This window comes from Lagopus muta, chromosome 5 (genome assembly GCF_023343835.1).
Source record: "Lagopus muta isolate bLagMut1 chromosome 5, bLagMut1 primary, whole genome shotgun sequence".
Lineage (NCBI taxonomy): Eukaryota > Metazoa > Chordata > Aves > Galliformes > Phasianidae > Lagopus > Lagopus muta.
This window is the reverse complement of record NC_064437.1, coordinates 7,726,367-7,753,590: the sequence shown is the minus strand read 5'-3', so window position 1 is coordinate 7,753,590 and position 27,224 is coordinate 7,726,367. Positions and strand designations below refer to the sequence as shown.

General features: G+C 41.8%; 1 protein-coding gene across 1 annotated transcript in view; it reads right to left on the bottom strand.

Moving 5' to 3' along the window:
• TRABD2B (TraB domain containing 2B) overlaps positions 1–27,224 on the bottom strand; it is a 255,397-nt gene that overhangs the window by 90,147 nt on the left and 138,026 nt on the right. The window contains exon 4 of the mRNA XM_048944471.1: positions 12,650–12,824. Coding sequence (XP_048800428.1) covers positions 12,650–12,824 — 175 coding nt within the window. The remainder of the gene's footprint in view (positions 1–12,649; positions 12,825–27,224) is intronic.

The window sequence follows — 27,224 nt, the reverse complement described above, 5'->3', positions numbered from 1 at the left end:
GGGAGGCAAGAAGCAAAGAAGTATTTTTCTCATGTTGTCTTACACAAGAGGAATTCAAGATGTGGCTTAAATTGCTTAGGAAAGTCAGATTTGTTTAATTAGATACTCTACAAGTGACTAAGGAAATGATCAAAACCATTTGGTGGCTTCAAGTTGTGCAATATTTACACTACATAAATATGGCAATTTCATTTTAACCTTGTTTCCAAAGAACATGAGGCTTACGGGATTCTGTTGTCCCTTTGTGTATAGACTTTTGACTTTATGATCTCCCCTGAAGGATTCTGAACCCACAGGCAAATTTCAGATCTGTTAGACAGAAGAGAAGCTGTCTCCAAGACAGTCCCTTCCTATACATTTTATGAAAATAGATGACTGGATAGAGACTTGCTGATCTCTCCCATGGAAGAAAAAGTTGCAGGGTGAGCCTTATTAGGGAAATCAGAGACCCATAAAGATAATACAAATGCCCTAATTAACAGAAACGCCTCAGTTACAGTTCAAACTTTATTAGGCCACTGGGAATCCAAGCAAATGACCTAAAACCATAGGAAACCAAGCTTCATTAATGTCACTGCTCATGGAAAAGTGCGAGTGTTTGAGGATCAGAGCTTAAAGCCTAAATGGTTCCACAAGGACAGACCTTCAGCTTAGGCATTTAATTCTCCTTGCCTGGGATCTCACACTGTGAATCCACAGCATCCAGGACAACTGAGCTCTACCCATGGGTGCCTCCTGGGTGTGCTCTGTGTGATGCACATCAGCATCCTAACATGGTGCAACCATGGCTGTGCTATGAGAGAGTTCAGAATTAACATGGGCAGCACAACAGCTCTTATTTCACATCAATTAATAAGGCTGTCCCATAAACAGAGCTTTAAAAAAAAGAGACAGAACTGGGGGCTCTTCAGGGAGGAGAAAAACATTCTTCATCTTCACGTTAAAGGCATCTTTGGCCTTCACCAAGACCAAACATACACTAGTAACAAGAGTACTTTCATTACTTCATAATATTCACTGTTCTACTGCTTTATTTCCTGTGCCAGCATACAATAGTGAAAGGGTTTTAAAAAAATAATTATCTTTGACCCATGGTTTAAAGCTCAGGTTTAAACACAAGCAATTACAGTCCATGGAAGGGGATGAAATTCCAGGAGATAAGATCAATCCATCAAACAGCCTCAAAACTCTGAGGGCCAAAAGAGACCATTTCATTTTTATTATTTATTTTAAAATCAATTAAAGCTCTTTCAAATATTTCTGACTATCGAAAAAAGCATTCCTTTTTCCCCTGTTATAAAAAGAAGAAGAAGAAAAAAAAAGCAAGAGAATGCAGAAGTAAGGAAATGGATGCTGGATTCTGCTAAAATATCAAGGGCAATCTTACCAAATGTCAGACTCCTCAAGCTGCGTGTATTTGTTTAAAACATTTCGCTTACCAGCGGACCGAGGGGGCAATTTTCAGGGTAGAAGTTCTGCAAATATTTTAAGTAGAGTTTTAATTGACCCGGTTTGACATTAAAAGCACTTTTTAAACTCTTGATATTGTTAGCCATTTAAGATAAGTGGCAATAAATACAGATTAATTGTAACATGTGAAATGAAATCTTTGAGCTGCGGTGGGCCGCTGAAAAGGCCCTTTGTGTGCTGGGGAGGTGCAGGATCGTGTGTTAGGGTTAGGCTAACAGAATACCCCGTCAAGCTCAGTGAGGTTTTTGGTAGCTCACGCTGTGACCAACTGCAAAGACAACAAACTTTAGGCAAAGGCAAGCGGTGTGATTGGCAGGTATAAAGAAAAACACAAATGCTGGAAGGACAGGCTCCCTTCTGACGGAAGCGCTGCCCAGCGCAGGAGTTACAAGCAGGCCAACACTGGAGCTTTTATTGTGTGGGAGATGATTGAACTGCTCATGTAAATTCAGAAAGACAACTTCTGAGATTCGGGTGTTGGAAGGAGATGCTGAATAAATGCTACAGACGTGGTGAGTGGGCTCCACAGGAGACACCATCTGGTACGTCTCTTCGTAATACCAAAGAAAACAAAGCAGAAAGCCACCCACACACCTTCCAATTTCCACTCTCCCTAAGCCTTGCATGCAGCAAGACAAGTCATGTCAGAAAGCTGTGAAGGGTCTCAAGGCCTGAATCGTGTCTCATTGGCAGCACTTAACTCATTTGGCCTGGTTGCTGCTTTAAGCAAACAGTGAAGACCGAACACATGGTATGTCAAAACATTTTCTTTTGGTTTTGGCTGCTTGCTTTGTACCTCACAAGAGGGATAACCCTACTGATGGATAGAACATGGCTCTGGTTTTTGTTGCTTTGGGGTTTTTTTTGGTTGTTTTTTTTTGTTTTTTTTTTTTGTTTTTTTTTTTAAAAAAAAAAAAAAAGAAACACTTTCAGTCAGATGAATGATAGCACTTGCCCTAGGAGCAGCTTTCTTTCATTCCCTGCTGAGGAATGATGGACAAGCTTTACCTTTCCATGTGTTTGAGTCCCTCTCTTCTGTGCAAATGAAGATGGAAAGTCTGCTCTGAGGGATTTGGATAACAAATGATCCCAAGTGTGAACAAAAGGGTTGGCCAACACTGGGCTTCAATTACATCACGTGATAATACTTGGAAACTGTGCACTGCTTTGGTGCTACAATGGGATTAGAGCTCTCCCATTCCCACAACAAAGATGCCAACCTTGGGTGAGCTTTCCTGGTGGCAGCAGGCTCTCTCTGCCCCTGGAGTACCAAGGTGCTCTCCAAAAGAGGACACAAACCACTCCTGGGTCAGCTTTCTGCCTGCTTAGAAGAACAAGGCACTTCCATCGGCTGCAACAGAAATCATAACTCTGGGAGGTCTTAATACACAGAGCAGCTTGCTCAAGGTCAGATAGAGGTAAGGACAGGACACTGAATTCTTGACTCCTGCTCTCAGAGTCCAACTAATCCCCTCCATGGGAAAGTCAGGCATTTGCTGGAGGTCAGTTTTCTATGCTTCCTCTGTAGCCAGTGGAATGATGCCTCTTGAGGGCAGTTTCTTCCATCTCAAAATATCTGAGATAAGTGGGAGGATTTGTTCTCTAGAGATTCACGGGTGGAAGGAATCTGATGATCTTACAAAGAAGATGCACCAAGAATTTTCAGATACCTATAGTTCAAGAGGGAGCGTCCCACCCTAACAATTACCACTGTTACCAAGATATTAGACAGTCTTAAAAAATCTCAAGTTTAAAAAAAAAATAGTTTAAGAACCAACTCTGGATTAACTTTCCTGACACATCCATATTTTGCTCTGGAAAGGTTTCAAGTACTGTCCCCATCACCATGCTTACTGCACACCTTTGCCAAATGCGAATCGACAACCACCTCTCTGATTACCTAAGGCTGGAAGCCTGCTTGCTCTACAATTCATGGTTTAATCCTTTCTTTGCATCTTAAATTTGTTCCCGATTGCCAGTGAGCCATTTCAGGTCTCAAGGGAACAACCTTCAAGTGTTCCTGAACTCTGCACACAGGAACGTTGCCCCAGGCTGCCTCTTGGACTGCTAAGATTTCAGATGCTCTTTTCACCCCTTCCTACTCAAGAACATTTTTGGGCATGGTTGATGGCACATTTGACCAATTAGCAGTAGTGAGGCTGCACAGTTTGAGCGCCCACGAATCATTAGGTTTATAGAGTCCTGGAGCCATACCTAGGTCACATTTACAAATCTGCTACCTAATATTGCTCTGGCCTTGAGAGAACAAACACTTCATGAGAGCGCAGCCCAGAGAAAATACATGGATCCTGAGATACTCCAGATAATTATTTTCTCTAAACATCATTTCTCTCTTCAAACCACATCATGACCGATTAATGTGCTGCATTCGGCGTCCTCCTGCATGCAGATGAACCAACAGAGTTCCACTACCTACAGACACATTTCATCTCCTTCTTCCTTAGGGATTTTCTGAGGTCTAATGAAAGTTCAGCTCATGTTTTGCTCTTTCAGTGGATGAGCACTATGGATTACCTTTTCCTCTATCCAATTTTCACGATGCGTGTAAGAACACGTTATCTTAGAGACTCTAAGCCATCTGGCAAGTTGTGTTATCATCAGCCAACAGACTAAAAATTTACAAGGGTAAAAGACATTCACACACACCTACATGCATACGCTCACAAACACCATGATTGCTTAAGCCTCATTTCCTTAGGAAACCAGATTAAAAATAGCAATGATATCAATAGCAAAGTCTTTATTTCTTTGGCAGATTCCTGTTACTTTTAAACCAATCCTCCCAGTGAGAGGTACTGCAAAATTTTCAGCTGGAACCAGACCAGATTTCTAAGTGATAAGAACCTCACAGCAGTTTCGCTATACCTCAAACACCTCAAGGAAAAACACAAAATGAATGTGAATTCTGTAAAAATATTGAAGACTGGTACAGAATTTCATACTGAGTTAACCCAGCGATAGTATTCGAGTCTCCACTCCAGCTACCCTCTGTGTATAAATACAATTTCTCTAAGTTTGCAAACCTCAGTATTTAAGGTATTTGCCATCATAAAGTACAAATTATACTAAAAATACTCATGTTATGTATTTTAGATATGTCACGTAAGTTTAAGTCTTGCAACACTGTTCCTGGAAAATGGTGGAGATTTCACTTCTGCAAAGGGTTGGAGCCACAGCTGTGCTCCACCAAAGCATTAGCATTTAGATTAAAGCGTGTTTGCAAGTTCTCTGGCAGAATGGTCCTTGGTTGGTGAATAACAATTTATCAAAGTACTTCCAAAGTCTCGGTGAATATCTCCAGAGAAACAGAAGAAGATCCAAGACACATTCATATGGATTTTTGGTTATTCAACTGACTCCTCATTCTCACTGCCTCTCTGGAAGTACACAGGAGTAAAGCCTGGTAGCTCTGAAGACGTTTTTATCATTTTCTAGCTCACAGACCTAGAAAATTGGTTTGCCAAGAGCAAGAACTCCAGGGCTACATCCAAGCCAGTCACCCGTGGACTTGCAACAGCCACAGCTCCAGAGCTTCTACCAAAACCACTATGGTGCAAGCGTACCAGTATTATCTGCTCTAAGACCATTTGTATTTTCAAGTTTCATTATTAATCTTTTTTAAAAGCATCAACGTTTGCCATAGATTGGAGCTGCTTCTCACTCCCCATCAGTCTAGAGTAGACTGATGTTTCATTAGGTCTCTAGCAAAGAGCAGAAAGGAATATGAGATTTGAGCACAAAAACAACCTTCTTTCGATTTCAGATGGCAGCTCAGCTATTGGACTTGGGCTTCAGCCCACTTTAGTTGCCACCAAAGCAATTTTGTCCAACAGATCCTTGATGCCTTCTCCATGCCGCTTTAAAATGGGCGAACAGTGGCAGAGTTTGTGTTTTGAATAACTAAAGTTTATGACATCTCTTCATGCTGGCTAGAGCCCTAATTATTTCCCTTCTGCCTCTCTGAGTAACTCTATCTTCCCTTTACATTTCTGATACTTCAATATTTATTTTGGGCAGAGGTATACTGCACACATTTTCTTTTTCTTGACACGTCTCTTGTGATCTACCAGAAAAAAACTACAATGGAAAAGGGATTTAATAGACTTATAAAAAGGGAGGGCATTTATATTTTCCAGTAATGTGAAAGTAACAGCCTAGATTAAAGGACTGGAATGACAAATAAACGTTGTCTCATCCAGGTGCATATGCCTGTCACCTTGCTGTCAGCTGCAGAGCTACCATTAATTCACTGAGAAAGGATTTATGGATTTGGGATCAGATCCTTTCTCAGCAAGTTTGCTCTGATGGTATTCCTGGCACAACCACGACCAAGAAATCCTGGAATTCTCTCAAGAACACCCAGTTTAATGAGATTTCCAGTCCCAGTTTCCATACCAGTAAAAATTCTCAAGAAATCCCCATAATTTACAACTAGGCTTTTTAAGGCTTTCACTTTTGTATCTTTTGCAGAACATCTCTAGCCAACAACTGTGCCCTGTCTTTGCAATCCATCAAAATCACCGATCCTTCGTCCTTGCACAGTCCTCCTGTACCTTGCCCTTAAAACGAGCACGAAGCACCTTGAACCTGCAGAATCCCAACAGCACAAACAGCAGAAGCTGGTTCCTCACTCTGTCCAATTCCTTTCTCAGCTCCTTCTCCAGCCATCCGATGCTCTGACAGAAGAGCTGCAGGGATACAGCCACGAGAGTTCCTGGGGAATCCCTGCTCCACTGTGGGAGGTACACACCCAGGCAGGAGGTGCAGAAGCAAGAAAGATGATCCCACGTGAATCACTATGAGGGATTTGTGCTAACATGCCGGGTTCTAGATTTAAGCACAGTTGAGAAGCCAGATTTCCTTCTGCTCTGGGACAAACCACATAGCTGGCATTACATTTGAGCGCAGTAACATCTTAATCACTGCAAGAAGCACAAATTTATCCCAGCTGAGTTGAGATCCTTGGACATTTTGCAATCTGTATCCTGTCTGCATTTTCACACTAGCATCCCCAGAAATCTCAGCGGTAGAGGAACACTGCCAATTTGGGGTTCTCCATATAGCCTCTTTAAGGCCTTCTTGCAAACAACACTGTTAGATCTGGTTGGGAGTTTTCTGAGGAGACGGTTTTGGGATGGAAAGTGATGAATTGTCTGGCATCCATATTTTGGTTTCAACACTCCTGTTATGAAATCTCGTTATATGGGACCTCTGCTGATCTCCTGAGAGCTTACAGGGTGGCCTGCAGATTTACTGCAAGTTCTTGCATGTTCGTCCCTCCAACCCCCAGTACATTTCACCCCAAGTTTAAGTCCATTCTGGTTCAGCAGAGTGTGTAAGTCTGGGTGTAAATCTTCATGATTATTTGCAGTTTCACAAAGAGAGTTTCCTGAATTACATCTACATTTTTACATTTCAAATTTTGAGGAGGAACACAGGGTATAGCCAAAATCTCTATATGTTAGGACAGCAGGGGCCAATATAGCTTTCTTTTCTTTGACAAGAGGCAGGCAAAATTAGACTTGCACAGTAGAACTTGGCATAGATGTAATAATAAATATGATATGAAAACGTCAGCGACCCAGAAGAGCTGACATTAACGTATGCATTTCTTTAAATAAAAATCCTACTATCTGCAGGCAAATTTGAAGGTTAGGACTTTGAGCTGAAACCCACTTCAGTGCAGCAATGATGAGTGGCCAGGAAGGACTCCCTGATGAGCACAACAAGGCCTCCATTGGACCAGAGGGAGTGCAGGGCTTGCCCAGCTTCCCTTAGTAGTTTAGGCTGTAACACCTAAGCTAAGAGCACGTGAATCTTTCTTTCACTTGCTTTGTCTCTTACCTTTATTGGTACACGTGAGAGCAGCCTCAAGGTAGCTCTCACCACTGCAAATGCAGTTCTGTTTTTTTATGAGTAACATCTTGGTATACAAAAGGAGTTTGTCAGATCAGAAATACAGGAATCAGCCTTCACAATGGCACTTCCCCTTTCACAATAAGGTAGTGGAGTCAGGCTTATTTTGGCTTCTCCAGTTCAGGCTCTTTCTGTGCTGACTTAAGCTTCAGGTGAAAAGAAAACATTCAGAGGCTTCCAAACCTCCATATGATACAAGATCAACGTACATAAAGTTCCGCTGGGCTTTTTTTAAAAGGCTACAGGCTGGATTTGCACTTGGAACAAGCTATTCCCCAGTGGAGCAACTCCTGATTTACAACCGAGTGTCTGAAAAGAGAATCAGACCCTGCCTGTTCAATGCAGACTTTCAAAAAATTCAATTACATGGGTTTGGTCAAAGTTAGCATGCGAGAATATTTTTAAAAGCAAAGCGATTCTTTACCTTGAAATCTATAGAAGTCCATACACAAAAAACAGACCAACATCACCATAGGTATCTTGATGCCCAAATAAACACAAGTGGAGGGAATTCTAGCATCTGCAAACCGTTAATTCACCCTTTTCTTCTTTTTTTGTAGGCTTGCCAAATTCAATCTCCCGGTCGCCAACTTCTTGGTCTGCTGAGACAACCGGAGAACTGCATCAGTGATGTCAGCAGCACCACTAATCAGTGCTGGACCAGGATGTCTCACCCTGGGGAGAAAGTCTCTTTATATCCCAGCCCACAAGTGTGCTATTATTTTTTTTTTTCCCCTCCCTCCTCCTCCATTCTGCTGAGGATCCAAGAGGAAGAATAGAAATGGCAAAGAGCTGCATAACTTGTGGAAGGAGGAAGTACGGTCCTCCGATGTGAGGCTGTTCATTCCCAAATGGCAAAACAGTGGGTGTAACTTTGAGCCCAGTCTGTACACAATACTGCACCAGCGGGGAGTGCAAAACAGCCATTTGCATATTCAACATCTGTAAATCCCCAGTCCTCAGCATGCAGCTGGATGTCAGCCTCAAGGCATTTCCTCTCTGAAAAAACACTTTCAAGTATCATATGCGAACCTGGATGCCAGATCTCATGGCAGGTGCTAATAGCTTTCACAAAGGCCCTCTCAGTGGTTCATGTTCAAGCTGTGTGTAGTATCTATGGCTTTGTTTCCCTTCCCGAACTACTGAAGGCAACTATGGTTTCCAGTAACAAAGGCTCCCACCTCCTGCCATCTTTCCTCCCATCCAAATTCAACAGCCATCTTCCATCTCAGTTATGGCCTCCATCTTTATTTAAATAAATAAATAAACAAAAAGGTAAACATTCAAGACAGTTACATCACCAGTAGCTGTCTTCACAGATTCTCTACAGTTTATGGAGAAAATTAAGCACATTTCAGTGGTGAATCAGACCAAATATGACCTCAGCCACCTTGGAGATATCTGTCACTCTCAACTATAGAAGGTGATGGGTGAGTGTTTCTGCCTTTGTCGTCTTCTATAACCACAATGAGATGTGATGAAATTCCCATTGGAAATCCTCTCTGAGAAAGCTGGAGCAGAGGACTACGAACAGGTTCTGTATTCTCTCTGTGCTATCACACCCTTTAGAAAGAATTGGCATTTACCAGCATGTGAAAACACAGCCACAGCGCTTGCAAATCACTTCCAAGTCCCAGATACCATTTAACATTCTGATCAGAGAGTTTCCAAAGCCTTCTGCAAAATAGCATTATTATTAACAGTTTAGTTTAGGACAACCTGAGTCATTACTGATGATGCTGACTGAGAAAAATCTCAGCAGAACAGGGAAGAAATGCACCCTTTCTGAACAGAGAAATAAAAATCATCCTGCAGTAGGACCAAAAAGAGAATCAGACCCTGCCCAGCAGGATTATTCTGTTTTAATGGCAGCATGCAGACTTCTACAACAGAGCATCCCAGGAATTTCAACCTAATCTCAGCCACCTATGCCTACAGCTGAACTACAGAGGCCCAGCTGTATCAGGTGGTGAGCCCTGGCAAAACGCACTGACTTCACTGGGAGCCCTGGTCACCCACGTGGCCATGTCGTTTCACTGCACTGCAGATGGAGGGGCTGCCCACAGCTGGAAGAATGCATCCTTCCCTCCACTGTAGCACTGAGCCCCGTAGATGGCTCCATTCGCATCCTGTTGCGAGAGACACTATGGTGCTTATGTTTCAGCACAGAAAAAAATAACTTTTCTTTTAAATTTTAATTAACCAGAAAAACCATTCTAAAGCCTACCGACTTGGCTGCTAATAGGCTTGAACTGAAGCAGCATCTGAATTTCTGAAGCAGTAAATCCAGCCCTGAGTAACTAAACTGACAGCTCTCATAAAAGAAAGAAAGAAATGCAACTAAGTAAAACATCCTAAGGAAATTATCCTTCAAATTAACTGCAGACATAAATTTATCCATCTGTTATCATATGTGTTACTTGAAAATTATTTGCCCATAAAAATGAAATAAACCAGAGTGATTTTTTTCTTAAACATTGACTTCATGTGTATAGTCTTAGTTGCCAAAATATTAACTCTTTTTAACAGCCCGTGTGCTCTTGGCTACATCTCTGTTTCTTGACTGTAAATGGGCCTTTATTAATCACATGGATATGTCAGAGCTGAAGCTCTTCACTGTTACTATGGATCAATAACACCTAACAGTACATGATGGATTTTCAAAACAAAGGACAAGAACAAAATCTTTTGTTTTATTCAAGTACTCTATTTAATTGCTTCTATTCATTCAGAGAGAAAGATTAACAGGGCTGTTACCTGAAAAATATCATTTAACCACACCAACAATAAATGGGGTTTCTCTGCTAGAGTATAGTTAGTCTGAATACAAGCATGGCAAGATTTCCACATTAAGCCTGAATACGGTAAGCCCTGGCAGGAAAAGAATGAAATGTATAGGAAGGAGCTAGAGTTGTGCCCCATTTTACCCAAATCCTGTATTTTTCTTGGAGGGGATGAAGAAATGAAAATTGAAAGAATAAATGGCCATTTTCATTTATGTGTTTTATAAAGAAATACATTGGAAGTTTGAGCAGTTCCAATGAATTTAACGTGTGAGTAATGCCACAGGAAGGTAGGAGTAGGAATCTGTTGAGGTCTATTTCTTATTTAAAAAAAAAAAAAAATACTGAAAAAGCTTAATTTAGAATTAGGACTTCTGTTTTAGTATTTCTGAATGGAACAAAAAAACTTGTCAACAAAATAAAAACGGCCCATTTCTCTTTGTGTTTCTAAAAATTGGTCTGATCTCAACTCACTTGGATGTTCCAACATGTTCCTGTCCCCCACCCACTGCTCCCTCAACCCAAGGCCCTGCATGATGGCCAGGCTGTTGATGGCCATGATGGCCACACTGCCCACGATGCAGCAGTACTCTCAGTTCTTGCTGTATAAAGGAAAAAATAATAATAATAACCCAGAGAAGAAAGAAGGAATTAATTGTGTGAGAATGGCCTGCAGGGATGGAGGGCTTCAGCAAGGAAGAGCAAAGGGATGCTAGAACAAAGCACCCAAAACAAAAAGCTTTCCTCAGCATCAATCCTGCTCTGGTTTTCAGTAAATCCTGCGGCATGCATCTGCCCTGTCCTGTTAGAGTCAGAGCTGGCAGAAAGGAACCGTCCAGTGACAAAGGCTTCCACAACAAAGCCAAAAATGGGCAGCAAAAGAAGAAATGGGCCTTGATTTTTACAAAGCAGCTTTCACACCTGAAGCTGCTCAGGTGCCCTGAGTAGATGCACTCAGCTACAGGTGAGGGGGTGAAAGCCCAAACCACCCATCCATAGCAATAGCTTTCTAAGGAGAGCCATCTATAATGAGTACCCATTTAATTGCATTTCTGTTACCAGTACACACAAATAGCTGCAGGGGTTAGAATCTTTCCACTCTAAGATCCTGCTGTAAGCCAAAGTCTGCAGCAGATGTAGGCACAGAGGAAGGTAAGAAGGCAACAGTGCCATCTATCCCCCAGGCTTCAGTAACTTCCTGCTAGGGGCTTCCTGAACTGGGAATTATATTAGAGCCATTCTGTAATCTCTGATAATCCTAGCTCCATGATTTAGACAACTTTTTTTTTTTTATTTATTAATCCCTATCCAACTATGAGCCACAGTGATGTGTTCTTCTACTGTAAAAAGTAAAATAAAATTGAGCAAAACTCCTCAAAACAAGTATGAGGAAAGCCTGAGATAAAATAGGCTTGGGGAAATGCAGTCTGGATACGCTCAAAGAATAAATACATAAAGATGCAGCCTTTAATCAAAATTCCCACCAAAGCGTGTAGTGAAAGGCAAGCCATTGCCAAACTTCATAGTGAGAGCCATGGGACAAGAAGCAAAGTTCTGTCAAAGATGAGAAATGGTTAGCAAAAGAAGGAAGACAGATCAGTTCTCAGCACAGAAATCTCAAATTGCCTTGAAGTCGGGGCAGCCTATAAAACCACTAAAGCTGCTCCTTAGCATTCTGCTCAAAAGGGGCCTGAGCAGTTATTGTTTATGCTCTTATACCACGGAAACATTAACTTTGTTACAGAGGTAAAATAATTAACAGAGAAAGGACAGCTGCACATGCTGTTACAGAAGTGCTACACACATCTTTGTTCTGCATACTACAGGGAGAAAGTTAGAACATGCAGAAGGACACATCAGATGCTCCTTAATGATTTAGAAATAGTGGTATTTAGCTACATGTATAACTCACACACTTGCACAAGGTCCAGAGACATCCAGTTGAGAGAAATGCACCACCATGGCAGCAATATCACCCGTGTAGAAAATACACAGAGGTCCCAAGGTCTGAAACCCCAGGGCAGGATTCCCAACCCATAAACAAGTCCCTTACCATGGCAAGACTTGTGTTCCCATAGCCTCACCCACTCTTCCAAATTCAAAGACCCTTCAAGTACATCCTATACTTGCTGCCACAAACATAACCACAACACAAACATAACATGAGAAATGAAGAGTTTCGTTGGGAAAAGGAATGAATGCAGTGGTGTGAGAAATGTTAACAGCTTCACGTTTCTACCAGGACAACCCAACAAAAAGCTCAGGAGCAACCAAATCACAACCTGTCTGAACAAGATTCATTTCCTACACAGCAGGTTTGAGCAGACAAAAACCTTCCAACTTTAAGGATAAATCCCCTGGAAAAAGCTCCCTACAACACCAGAAAGAGAATCTCAAAGCATTCAAATCATTTTACTTCCAACCAGAACATCCAAATAAAAGAGCACTTCACACCATACCTGCTCCGAAGGCAAAGAAGAAGCTCTTATCTGTGTTCTCCCGCAAAAGCGCCATCACTCTCTTGCCCATTCTCTCGTTCCTCTTGTAGATGAGCTCCTGCCTGAAGTAGCTGTCTATCTCCTGGGCTGTTACTTGCTCGTGGGGTGGGAGTGTAGTGTTGATGAAGTTTGGGACCTGCAATGGAGAGACTGAGGCTCAGCTGGCGGCACCTGGCTCTAACGGGCTCATTAAAAGGACAGCTGTAAACAGTTCAGTAATCTCAGAAACTGGAGGTTGTAATCCAGTCTTACTTAAACCACCTGTGCATCACTGAAAAAACTCACCACAGTACCGTGGGCTTGTTCTATAATCTTTAATTCTACAAAGAAAAGAAACAAATCACCCAACAAACAAAAACCTGGCCAACACATGCTTTATTTAGTGTAACTGGCACCTGGTTGTAGCTGGGAAGGGTACAGCAGACTACAACTTTTACTAAACAGAGCATTTTGATTTTACTCTGTTCCTTAAGTAACCTGAGTTTTTAGGTGCCACACCTGAGCAATTGACCAGAACCTCTTCTCTGCATGTCCAATCTTGTTTATTGGCTGATTCAGGCCTGAACAAGCCCTGCAATGCATTCTCAACCAAGGTGGTCATGACCTTGAGTAAGGACTGCAAGATTTGGCTTGTATACACTGCTTCTTAACAATCCAAACAGTTAAACAACTAAGAAAGGTCAGCAAATCCAAAACCAGGAAGATGTAAACAGGATAAAACTCCTTACCTTTTTCTCAGCTTTAGATATCACTAGAGAAGAACATGAACTCCACAACATAAAATCCCTGAAATATTCCTGATATTTTGGGGCAGAAAAAGGGAATTCCGTACCTGTTCTCCTTCAGTCCCTTTTTTTGGAAGGAGTGATGTTCATCCACAAAGAAGGATGGTGAAAACCCGAAGGATAGTTAGGATTTTTGCAGTAAGGGGAGCAAGCCCATGAAAAAACTAAGACCGAAGCTGTAAGGGGCAGCCATGCCACAAGTCTTTGATTACTGGAACAGGTGAGCTGTTTTGATGCAGGAGCCTGCAGTGTGTTACAGTGGGCAGTGCTTGATGACTGCTCACAGGACCCCTCACCTTGGGTGATTTCCTCTGCCTTGCCACTGGAAAGCTGCTTAAGCTGCAAAACCCAAATTCAGATTTCCCAGTCCCCAGGTAAAAGTAAAGCTGCCAGGATTTCCAGCATTAATCTCAGTCAGCGGTAATGGTATTGCACGCACAGCCCATGAGGGGAACATCCTTCAAGCAGCGTGATGAAATACTTGATGCAGCAGCGCTGTTGCTTTAATTCTTCCTCTGATTTTCCACTATACCAGATTCCTGAACTCATTTTCTTAAAACTTGCTTTTAGTCATTTTTTCAGCTCACCTCTTACCCTCCCACTTAACTATATGATTTTACCACAGCAGTTTCTGCCTCTTCCCACATTCCTCACTCATACTGTCTCTCTAAAAGTTTTCAGCAAGTCTTAGCGAGAGAACTCACTTTTATCTTTCCAGTGGTTCTCCTTAAGGCTTTTCCACTGCAGCCTCAGATGTGTTGGGAGCACAGGGCAGCTGAGGTTTCTCACCATGAGCTATTCAGAAGGACAGACTGAAGCCTTGCTGTGGGTTTGCACCAAAGGCTGTACCTGCTGGGTGAGCCAGAAACGGGCACAGCATCTCGTGATGCTCCCATATGGGCAGAGATAATGACAGCACACCATAACTGCACCAGCCTGTTGGGCTGCATAATCCATGTGGATTTTCCAAATGCAATCTGTTTTGCCACCACACTTCTCCCAGCATGTTGCTCTTTAAGACTGGGGTATATTTCCCTAAGTCACTCCTCCTACCAGGCTTTCCAGGCTGGCTTGGCTTCTTCAACGTGTCTTGCAGAGTCCTCAGAGCAAGAGAGTGCTTTGTGCCTTGTTCTCATTTTAGCTCTTTGTGAACACTCAGCTAATAATAACAGCCCCATTAGGCCAGACCTACTGGAGACACCAGTTTCCTGTCACTAAACAAGGAAGCTGCCTTTAGCTGCTTTTGTCTTCCAGGGACCAGGAGCAGCCTGCTGGCACTGGAGGGGTAAAATACTGCTGGCTGCAATAGTGAAAGATGTAGGAGCATCCATTCCTGGTACAAAGCAGTGAGGTGGGAATAACAACACATGCAATGCTTCAGGGAAAGCACCATACAACTTATGAGAACAACCTGCTCCTACTCAAGGCAGGAGCAGCAGTGCTCATGGACAGAATGGCTTTCAGCAGCCCGTTTAGGGGACATCTCCATTGCATTGCAGGAGGTTTAGAGCCCAAGCACAGGGATTTTGTTCAGACCTTGACCAAAAGGGTCTTTGCCAAGAAGCCAAGCACCCTCCTTTGGCTCACGCAGCTCCATCACTTGCAGTGATGCACTGCACCTACATCCACACTCAATTCACAATTTGTTTCCCCTCTTTACCAAACCTAAAACAGAATCCACAAAATGCAGCCATTTCCTCACCTTTTTTTCTTTTTTTTTTTTTTCCCCTCTCTTTTCCCTCTGTGGGAAAGAGTTTGCTAAGGACAGAGAGATAAATTTCAGACCAAGGACTGGATTTTGTCAGCGTTTCTCATACTTGTCCAAAGAACGAGATGAAAGGAGGCATTACCCTTATAGGCACATCACCAGCTACAGATCCCTCTGCACCTTGTGCATTCCTGTGTTCCTAATGACTGCTCAATCACTTGCAAAAAATACAGCGTGTGTGTATGTTTGCGTGTGTGTGTGTGGCAGAGGCTGGAAGATAAATGATGGAAGTAAGTACAGCCGTACACAGTAGTGCAACCACACTCTGAGCTACGACACTGGCCCCATTAATCAGCGCTGCTCCTCCCTGTATCGCAGCTCCTTTCCATGGTCGGTGACATACACCATGCGTGGCTTCAAGGAGGCAGCTGCTCCTGTTGATTTAAGAAACCCTTTGGATTCCTAACTACCAGACAGGGATCAGGAAGTCAAGAAACAGTTGCATGCAATTAGGAAGCTGTTAACCACAGTTGGGATTAAATGGGTTGGTTTTTTTTTTGGAGGGGGGAAAAAAGAAAAGCTGTTGTATTGAAAGGATGGGCTAAAGAACACGCCAAGGGATGTTTTTTTCTTAGTCCATTTCATCAAATATTTTTGTTTTGATTCAGTGTAAAACGTAATTTTTTTATTTATAATATTGTCATTTGTCAATGCCAAAATATTGGCATTTGTTATTTCAAACTGAGTGAGGGATGAAACGTGCTGTGCCAAGGGGCAGCACACTGACCACCTCTGTGATAGTAGCTGTCTATTGCTATTAGTATTCAAATGCATCACAGGATGCGTGATGGGAGCGTTGAAAATCCTCGCTTCTTATTTTGCTGCTCACTAAGAAAGCAGTAATGGGGTCAGCAAACAATCACACATCAACTGGGCTTTGCTTCCTTTCCAGTGGATGCACATTAAGAGGGATAAGAACAGGTTTTGTGTACAGTCTCCACAAGAAGATGTTTTTTGAGAACAATGCTGTTTTTTTGAGAAACCAATTCATGTAATGTACATACACCCATATTTCCCATGAAAACTCAATAATATATTTCATGCAGAGGTATTTAAAAGAAAGAACAATTTGTTTGATTGAATCAGCTGTAACTCTGCCTTTTTTCTATTCATATTTACCTGGCTCTATGGTTACTACAGTTAAGTACAGCTGGACTCTGAATCCAGTCATTAGGTGCCACTCTTGGTATCTTTAGGTGTACTCTGCATTTCTTTGTCAAGTTTTTGAAGTGAGAGGACACAAGAACTGAACAAAGTCAAGACCCAAAACCACCCGTCCCCCCTGGTCTGTGTAATTTCATTTGAGTCAGCATCCCTGATGGAATATATGTGTGGGTAAAGCTCTGCACACGTTCCGAGCTCACAGTGCTGTGGGATGTGGGCCATAATTCTTCACTTTTGAAGTCAGTAGGAGCTTCAGGAAGAAGAAAGAGGAAGGGTTGTAGAGTGGTTATGACACCACCCTGAAAAAACTGTTCTGTTCTCATGGGCAATACAAATCTTTTGCATGATCACAAGCTTGTCATTTGGGTTTAGGCCTTCAAAGGAAACTCGGCACTTCACATGCACTAAATATCTTTGAAGCATTTGGCATTATTCCTCCTGTCTCTCAGAATCCCATCTGTAAAATGGGGACAGCAAGACCCTCTGACTTGAGAACAGATGTTATGTAGAAGGCGCTGGCTGAATCTTGTAGATGAGACCCCAAGGAAGATCCAAAGTCAAAGATGATGCTTAGCAGTAACCTCTCTTCCCACTGATACTTTGTGGAAGGAGACTGGGATTCTGCAGCATAAGAAAGAGCTAACTCCACACTTCACCTTAGAAAAAAAACACATTGGCCATATCACAGGACCCACATTACGCTGTCAGTTTTGTCTACAGAAAGAGGGAAAGAGGGAAGAAAAAAAAAAAGGAAAGGAAAAAAAAAAAAGAGAAAAGAAAAATGTATCAGTGCTGAGTTTTTTTTATCATAGTTAGGGTGTACTGCAAAGGTCAGCTGAAACTTCATAAACACTGGAGGATATTTAAGATATTTTCTTGTTTATTAATTTTTTAATATTTGTACAAATTTTCAGGGCAAAGGCAAAATGCCAGGGCTGTGAATATCAATCTAAAAATAATTTTTTGGACACATCACATATTAGCACCACCAACTTTGGTTAACACTTTTTCCCCTGCTATGACCCTATTGTCTACAGTGGAACTGCTCTAAATTCAGTATGAAATCACAGTGCCACTGTTCCTACCACTATATGTTACATTTCTGACCATCTCCCATTCTCCAATAACGTTTTTTTAGCCTCATTCTTTTCCTGTGATCCCAGCCTATTCCTGGAATGTGTTTAAATAATGGCACTGTGTCATCAGAACATCACTGATATCAAAATAAATGGCTAACAATGCCTGTGTGGGCAAAGGTTTTCATACTCAATTCTGAGGGAGATGGACAGGAGGAAGCTCAAGCAGGGAGACGGGCAGCCAACTCTCGCCATGGAGAACAGAGATTTCAGCAGCCCCATGTAGGAGCAGAATGGTTTCAAGCACACTGAGATGACCCATCCCCATATCAGCGTAAGTCCATGCAGCCCATCGCACAGCACAGGACTGTGATTTCCCACTTTTGCAGTTAGGCACCAGTAGTACCCCAGACACCAAAGCTCAATGTGTAAACTTGATTTCTCTGAGCCACATCATCAGCAAACATTTACTCTCCTAAACTCTTCCTGACACTATCTTCTGCTTTGGTCAATTATCTGCTCCTGAAACCCCTCGCTCCCTGTATCCAGGGAGCAAATAGCTTAGGGCTTTCCAGCCTCATGTTAGGTGCAACATTAAAGCTCTGGAAAGCCACACATGGAGTACCATACCTAGTCCTTGCAGGAAAATCACTTAATAATGCTTTGTGTCCCCCTCTCTTCCCATACAAATAGAGGAAATATGAGGAAACATGCTAGAAGTCATAGAAGGAGATATTGGGAAGGCAGAGAGTTGTCCATCAGCTTCTTAGGTTCCACACACAACTCACACATCCTTCCCTGGCAGGACACAACTTCCATGCTAGTAATCCTTATCTGCACTCATTACATCAAACACAATATTTTTTATGTGATATTTATTATAAATTATCTCATTAGCTGCCCAGTTTATGAGCTTTTTGTGGGCAAAGGCCAGAAGACAAGGAAGGGGCCACACTTTGGAGGATTTCCCCTGTACCACGCAGGCCAGGAACTTTTATATGGTCTAGAGAGCAGTGCACAAGATAAGAATCTCAAGAGCTGACAGCACCGCTTATGTGGGCTTCCAGAGAGTCAAAGCAGCATCCCAAAACCCACTGTCTCCTCTGACAAATGGAACAGCCCTAAATTCACACCAGCACTTGTTGGGTCAGAGGCTGACATATGAGCTCCAGTTATCACCCGTTTATGAAGGGAGGATACCTGCCTGTTAACCAGCCTTGACAGGGCATTGTGGTTTTTATTGCAATGCTGAAAAATACACTACTGTGGGCTAGGAAGACACCTGTTCCTCTTTGATTTATGACTCCTTCTGGCATCTGGGAGAGCAATATCCACTTACTGCAGCCTCTGATGCAAAGAATTCAAATACTGCTGAGTGAATGGGCTGCAAGGATAAGCATTGCCATGAGGAGGACATGGAGTGACAAGCGCTGCTGCTGGCTGGGCTGGTTTCCTGCAGCACCTCCAAGTTTCCATCCCAATGGAGACCTTCAGGGCCAAGGAAAGGAGTGGGAGTTTGGTCAACGTGATTTAGCTCAAAGATGGCAATTGCCTAGAAGATGCACTTTGAGCTTAGTCTGTAGGACGGAAGCCAGGAGGGAGTTCTGCAAAATGCTGCAAGTTGGTATTAGCCCATCCTTCAATTCCTGCTACTTCTAGGCGACACTTTCTTTTTATTAAGCATCAAAATTTGAAGTCATGCATTAGGAGCATGATTAGACTTAGATTTTCATAAGTCCTATGTGTCCTTTCCCAGTGCAAACATCTACTCGTGATGAGTGCTAAGAACACATTATATGTACTTCCAGCACTTTTTGGAGGATGGAGCTAGCATAGGTATGTCATTTTGTGGATTTTGCACTGCTAAAATGTGGTGTTTTTTTTTTTTTCCAGAAGCATACTCCAACACCAAACTAGCCACTACATTCCCAATCTGTGTGCATCCCATTTTATTCTCATCCATTGTGCAGAACGCCAAGCAGTTCTCAAGTGACAACTCTCTGCAGCCAGAGAGAGGCTTGGAAGTACTGAGAACAGGTCAAAGAGCAGTCACACTTCTCCCACCCACATATCCCCACCCTCCTGCTGCCCGTGCTCCAGGAACCAGTCAGGAACTATTCTGAGGTTTGGTCTAGCTCAGCATTTCCACTACAGGAATGGATTTTCCATTGCACCCCTTGGCTTGGAGAGAGCCTGCAGTGTCCCAGACCTCCTAAAGAAGGAAACAGAACTGAGAAACTGTGAGGAGAAGGGGCTGCAACCTCTCCCTCAGCAGAAAGTGTGGTCCTGCAGCTGAACGGAGAGGGGCTCCACAAACCCTAATTATGTTCTGGCTCAGATTCATTACTACTTGGACAAATTTGTGCACTTTTCATCAACATTTCTGCTCAGTCCTCCCGAGCCCTACTCTTGCAGCCCTATTCTGCACTGCACCAGTTGCCTGGCTGCTGCACTTGCATTGCTGCTCATGCTGGCAAGCATTCTGTAGTTGGCCTACCTGATTACAAGCTACATCGGGTACCTCTTAGGATGGAAAGACAATTTGAGTGTAAAAACAAAGTTCTTGGAGTTTCAAATTAGCTAGCTCAGCTCCACAAGCCACTGGAGCATCTAAATCTATAAACAGAGGAAAATTACAAATAGAAAAAAAACTGAGAAGAAAAAAATAGCCTGAAAGTTACTGAACTCTTTAAAGATAGCATATGATATTTAAAAAAATGAAATCTATCGGTGAAAGAAATACTTCAGGAGTCATTGCTGGCATGACTGTAGGCTTGTAGGGTCAGCTGCAACTCCTGAAGCCCTGGACATCCACATCCCTGCGGCCATCAGCCCCAAATCCTGCTGCACTTGCTGTTCTTCCAGGTGGCATCTGGCCTAAGGGCAGTCATGTGCCCTGCCTGGCCCCAAGTGCTGCTTTGGGGCATTTGGGTGGAAGGAGAGCAAATTTCAAAGAAAATAGAAAGAAAAAAAAAAGAGAACAGGAAAAAAAAAAAGAGAGAAAGGAGAGAAAGAGAGAAAGAGAAAGAGAGAAAGAGAGAAAGGGAGAAAGGGAGAAAGAAAGGGAAAAAATGAGAAAATTAAAAAGAAGGGGGAAAATGGGGGGGGAAGGAGAATAGCCACAGGGATGGCTTATGCACCTCACAAACAGCTTGGGGGGTGATACTTCTATTCTTATTAAAAAAAATCCCTGAGAAGTCACGGCCTCCCTGTATGTTTTCTATTTGTTTTCCCAAACCAGCTAAATAGTTGCTTTCCAAGCACTTGAGAAGAATAAATAAGTAAACAGAACTAATAGCATACCACCAGCCCCTCCCCCAAGGCTTCCTTCCCCACCCCAACCGTGTCCCTGCTCCCCTTGGTAGCGATGCCAAAATATGCAGCTGGCCTCTCTATCTGAATGAATGTTTTGATTAAAGAAGCCTTAGCAAAACACAGTCAGAACAGTGATCCTGGCCCCCTTTCTGCAAGCTTCACCCAGCTATGCAGTGTATATTTAGGACCAGATTACAGGGACCTGTTCATTAATTGAATGAGGATGACAAGCCTGCAGTTTACGCAAATACAGGTTTTGGTTTCAATGGGGAGCCTAAATCTTAACTACACATTGATAACTCCTGCCTCATTTAAAAGCTCAATTTAACATTGGGATTTCTTTTTGAGGCCAGCTTTCGTGAGCTTTCAAACATATGGAAAAGTTCAAGATTTTCTATTTCCCTTCCAAATGCTTTGTTTCCTTTAACAAAGAACTTTTTTTTTTCTGTTCTGACACTAAAACCATCACCTGTTATATTGCCATGACACCCAAGCAAAGATACTGATCAAAAGGCAAAGCAGGGCAATAAAGTAAAAAAAAAAAAGGGACAAAGGGTTTGTTTGGAGGATTGGTTGGTTTTTCAAAGCACTGAAATTCTTTTTCCAAAGGTATTTTTCGTTTAGTTTTCTGCTGCAAAGTGGGAGAACAGCTGGGTACAAACCCAGCTCTGGGTGTCCTCACAACTATCAGGGCTCTTCAACGAGCTTCTGGTTCAGCCTGGTGACAATGAAAGCCTGAGTTTACATGAGGTTTGCCACCTGCGTTTAGGTTTACAGTCACCATCAGAGAACAAAAACAGATTACTCAGGAGAACACGATCTACTGTGTTCCCTATTCAGTCCTGCATTAATAGTATCAGAGCAAGAAACGCTGTGTCAAGGAGTACCTCAAACCATCAACTTTCAGGACACCAATGAATACCAGTGCTGTCAAGTCAACAAGGACAATCAAAATTGCTGTCCCCTTTGTTTTCACTCTGTCTTAATGAGGAAACAAACACATCTTCTAGATAAAACACAAAGGGAGAAGAAGCATTTTCTATATTCAACTCACAAGATATTGCTCAAAAAACCAACAAGTCTTTCTCATTTCTCCTGAACAAGTCTTTCCAAGAAACACTTCATAAGCCAGCACTTTGAAAAAAGGATAGTAAATGCATTATAGCAAACATAAAGCAGTGCAGAGAAAGCAGCATGGTACTATCTTGAACTCCAAATTTTTTCCCCAACCACTGTTTCATTCTCTTTTATAGTTTATTCCCTTACTAATAAACACAGTTAGTCAACAACCCTCAAATATTTTTTCATATAAATCAGTAATTTTCTGTATGTTTCTTATCTAAGCCTTCAAAAGAAAAACCTTTGCTTCTAAATGTCTTGCTCCAATCTTTCTCCTACTTTCTCCCCCCTCTCCCATCGCCTCCATAGAAACTGAAAGAAGCAGAAAGCAGAAGGAAGGAACTTCCAAGTCAAGACAACGCTAAAAGCAGGCACATAATGAAAATTTACAAGCAAGAACCTATTTTCAAAACCTGTAGCAGGAAAATTATCTGGAAGTGTTCCAGATTACTCACATAAATAAATAAATAAATAAATAATAATCATCATCATCTCTGCAGAGATTTCCCCAGCACTGTCATCAACAAGTAGACTTTCTCAATCTGAGTCTGTAACCAATTTTGTAAAACACGTAAGCCAAACTATAATATTGCTCCAATCTGGAATCCTGTTCCGACATAATATGAAAATTAGACTCCAAAAATTTTGGCTGCCCTTGTGGGTTGCTTTATTTTTTTTTTCAACTTCCAAAAGCTCACAAAGCTGTGACTCAGGTGCAGTGGGAAGAACGTGTGACCCTGCCAAAGCTGATCAGGAGCTCTTCTGAACTCTGGGAAAGCAGCATCTCTCCAGAAGCACCCAGGAGGTGAGAGACTCATGCTGGGCCACAAGCAACTCTGAACGTGTCATCAGACACCAGGGGAATGCTGGGCCTGCCATGCATTTTAAGAATAACATAGAGGCATGGAAGTGCTACTGATGGCTTGCTGGGACCCAGAAACCCTCGAGAGCAGCTCTGTGTCCGGGACAACCTTGCGTTTGCTTTGCTGGAAAGCCTGTAATCACTTTCCCTATAAGGACGAGAGGCTGTGCCAGTTTGTCTGCACTTTGTTACAGCTGAAAATGATAAGGTGCTTCCAAAGTGTTGTGTTACAATAGCTGTACCTTCAGTTTAAGGATTTATCTTCCTTTGCTGTAGATAAAACTCCATTCCTTGAACAAATTAGGTCTGCTTATCATTCAACGCTCTACCTAATGGTTTCAGCTGTGTGTTTCTGCATTTATTGAAGCTGGGGCATTCCACAGATAGTTCTCATTGATTTGAGAAGTGAGCCAGAAATCCAGTCATATTTTATCCAAAATGAGAATGGGGCAAATTAATGATATAATTAGAATTATCAGAACTCTTAAATCTTAAAGGACAGGTTTAAATGCAGAATGATAACATTTTTAAAGGGGTATAAAACACAACCTGTTTATAAACAGCAAATGTATTGTGAAGTGATGAGCTGAACCTTTTCTTCATCAGTGTAGGGAAGCTGACCACTGGCATGCTGTTAGTGTACGGATCTCTAATGCTGTCTCATCAGGATCACTCTGTGTATTTCAAAAGGCAAAATCTGCTATCCCAAAAGCTATTTAACCATGAATCCTTGGGTCAAAATTATGGCTCAAAACAAGAGCTGGAGATCACAGGTATAGTTTTTGGGTAGGGTTAAAGGAAAAAGGAAAAACAAATGAAAAACGTCATACATCACTATAGAAAGGGCACAAAGGAATACAAAGAAACACAGAAACAGCAAATTCCATGCTGGCAAAGATGAATTTGCTGCACAGAATTGTCCTTCAAAATCTGAACATCTGAAAACCCATCACAGGAAGTAAGGGTACAAGGTACTCCCAAAGTCTACATATATCAGTTCAACATATTTAAATAAAAAACCTCAACATCAGATTTAGGGAACAAAATAAAAGAGAAATTGTTCTGTGGTGGAAAAAGTTTGAAGAAAAAAACAACATAAACCTATCCTATCTTTTACTTAAAGACCATTTTCTTTTCAGCATCTTGTTGACTTTCTGCCCAGAAACTCCAGCCTAGGACTCTTGATTGAACAAGTCACAAGAGAATCGTGCATTTGCAGAAGGCTGTCCAAGCAGGAGAGATGCTTTGTAAACCACTTTAGGTCATAGTCTAACTGAATAAACACAGCCTCTTAAATTTTTATTAAGTTTGAATAAGGATTTATATGTTCAGAAAAATGGTGCTTGGAAGCAAAATGTAAAAGAAAGAAAAAGAAAGAGAAAGGAATGAGGAATGTTATATAACCAAAGGAAAGCAGAGGTGTTTCTTGCTTTCACTGTTCTTAATTAAAATTTAAAAAGAGTAAAAAATAAAAAGAACCTCAACACTGAAACCAGGAAGGAATGGTGCACTGAATGTCCTTGGTGTTGATTGCTCTGGGACAGGAGCTGTCCTCTGCGCTGCTGCCTAAGCCCCGGATATGGTCTATGAAATGCCCTTTTCTCACACTTTTCCTCCTGGCACCGTCCCTTCTGCACCCTGTACAGACACAGACTGCTCTCTCCTCCCAAATACCACAGAAGTTGTCGGGAAACCACAGTTTTTCCAAAAGCTCTCTCAATGATGCTGAAGAGGCTCAAGAAAGTCATCCATAACACAGAAAGCCAACAGCATTAGTGTTTCTATTTCTGTTCCTTCTTCCTGCTCCAAGATGAGTTCTGATGCAAAGCCATCTCAGCTTCTTGCAGCCAGCTACTGAAGATACTCCATCTCCCAAGATTCATGATACAGGAATTAAGGAAGTTTCTCCACATATACTTTTGTCCCTTCAAGTGTCCCTGGTGCGATGTTGGAATTTTCCAGCTGCTTTTCTGGCACGTTCCAGTTACTTAAATCAATGGCTCCCAAATGAGGCAACTAACAGACAGGGTGCCCTTTATTCTGCAGCTCTGTGATACTCAAAATTTTCCTGCACTTGTAGGATTATCATTTCTCATCATCTGATGAGGACTGTAATACACTCACAGTCAGATAAATCTCTCTGCTTAGATTTTGTTGTTCACGAGAAAGATCCCATGGGCGATGCTTCATGTTTAATATTTAAGTCAAGCTAATCAAATTTGATAACCAAACAGACTCCCTATGGCAGGGACAACATCCTTACAAAAAACACACAGAATAAACTCTGGAAGTACCACTGGCAAATGTTAACTGAATAGAGAGTCTATCCTGGGCTTTAATTTTCTATTTTGTACTGCTTGCAATTAAAAATAAATGATATAAAGCTGGTTTATAAAAACACTAGCAAACAAAAAAGCTCTTTACTTGAATTAAGAGCAACAGCCCATAAGAGGAATATACTCCACAACATTTAGAGTTCTGGAGGGACTAGTATACATATAGGGATTTTAATTTTCCATGGCCTCTAAGTGTTATAATCTCTATCAACTGTGTGCGCTCTGAGCCCATGACTAATGCTATTGCTTGAACTCTCATTGGTTGCTGGCTTCTTTCTTCTTTAACACTGTTTTTAAGCCTACACTGATTCAAGAATTTGCAGGAATAAAAAAGCTTTTACAGCATCTCAAGTCTGAAACACAGGTCTGTTATAGGACACTGTGTCAACAAATCACAGATGTCTGAGTCAATGCAATCAGTGTGAACAGCAATAACTTGCCTCAGAGACACAGGCACAGAAGAAAGCTGGCAAAATTACAGTTTGATAGCCATTAAAAGATGACAGAACATTCAGATGTCAGGACTGTCTTCCTGATTTTACAACTAGCATTTGTTTATTTGTGCCCATGACAAATACATCACCACACCTCAGGATAATTACTTCTGTAAGGTCACTTTGCGTTTATCTTGTGTGCTTACTTGCAAGTTATCTTCTCTAGGATCCTCTAAAGTTTTGAGCTCTCTACGTTTTTCAACTCACACAACACACCTTTAGAGACATATTCTTAACAAAGTTGGTTTCTCCCTTTGCTTTTCAGTGCAAAACTGCCCAGGCAGAACAGCTCTGGCAGCTCTGCTGCTACACAAACATCTGTTTTAGTACTGCTCTGTTAACAGCACCTTTTATGTCCTGCTTAGTTATGCTAAAACAGTGTTTCACTCTATAGGACTACAAGAGTGAAGAGATTTGATCTCATTCATTACCATTAACCACTCTTCCTACAATTTGAGAAATACAGAATCATATAACCAGATAGGGAAAAAGAGGAGGAGATATAACCATTTTTTCTACGATTTAAGAACTTCCAACTGTCCAAGCTGATGTTGAGGTTAGTTCTGTGACAGATTGCTTGGAAAATGCTGCAATGGAAATATTTAATATTTCTACCTAGAACTTCTTGAAGCAGCATCAAAGACCTGTACAAAACACCCACGTTGTGGAGAGTGGCTAACTTGCAGACTGGGGCCATCCTTGCTTTCTCAGTTCTTTATCTGAGAAATTACTGACCCACAGAGCCCTGTGCAACTCAGGATAACAACAGCAAGGTAAGAAGCCCCGAAAATCTCTGCTCACCTGATCTCAATTCTCTCTTGAGGTCACATAGTTATTCTTGATTTCTCTGTCTTAATGGTAAGCCACTATCATGATTTAATGGACTTTCATTGGCAAAACATACAAAACATTGAGGCTGGCAAAGTATATAAAGGTCCCCTTCAAAAAAGTCACTGCATCTGAGACAGGAATCTGTGAACATTTATCAAATAAAAAGATGAGGTAAGAGACGGTATCCATAGACCAAGTTTCCAAAGAATTAATGGGGAAGAAGAAAGAGGAACCTATATATCAAATGAGAATCTCCAAGTTTGCCATGAACTATCAAACTAGTCTGGAAAGCAGATTTCTGCTCCATTGAGTCTTTAATAGCATTGGATAACTAAGATAAACAGAGACGGAAGGGCTGTCTGAGACACATACAAAATTATTGAATTATGACATGTTTGAGAAGTTATTTACTTTACAGAGTATTTACACAAGGTTCACTTCCTCTTCAAACATAAGCTCAAATATTACAAAGATTTTTTTTCCCCCTTAATGAGGAGACCACATTCAACAGTCCCACAAATGTCCATAATTAACTTTTTTTAAGGCACATTCCTAGGAAAGTTTTCCAGTCAGTCACTTCCCCAGAGCCAAAGCAATACCTAGGAAACCCCAAACTTTCACTATGCAGATGAGACACATGTGGAGAAGAAAACATGAGACATCAAAAGGAAGAGGAAAAAGAGGAGATGGGGTAGAAAGTGATGACTGTGAGATTGGAGTTTTACTTTCTGCTGTGCTATAGGCATCTGACAGGCTTTATGCTGAGCTCTTAACCTCTCTTTGCCT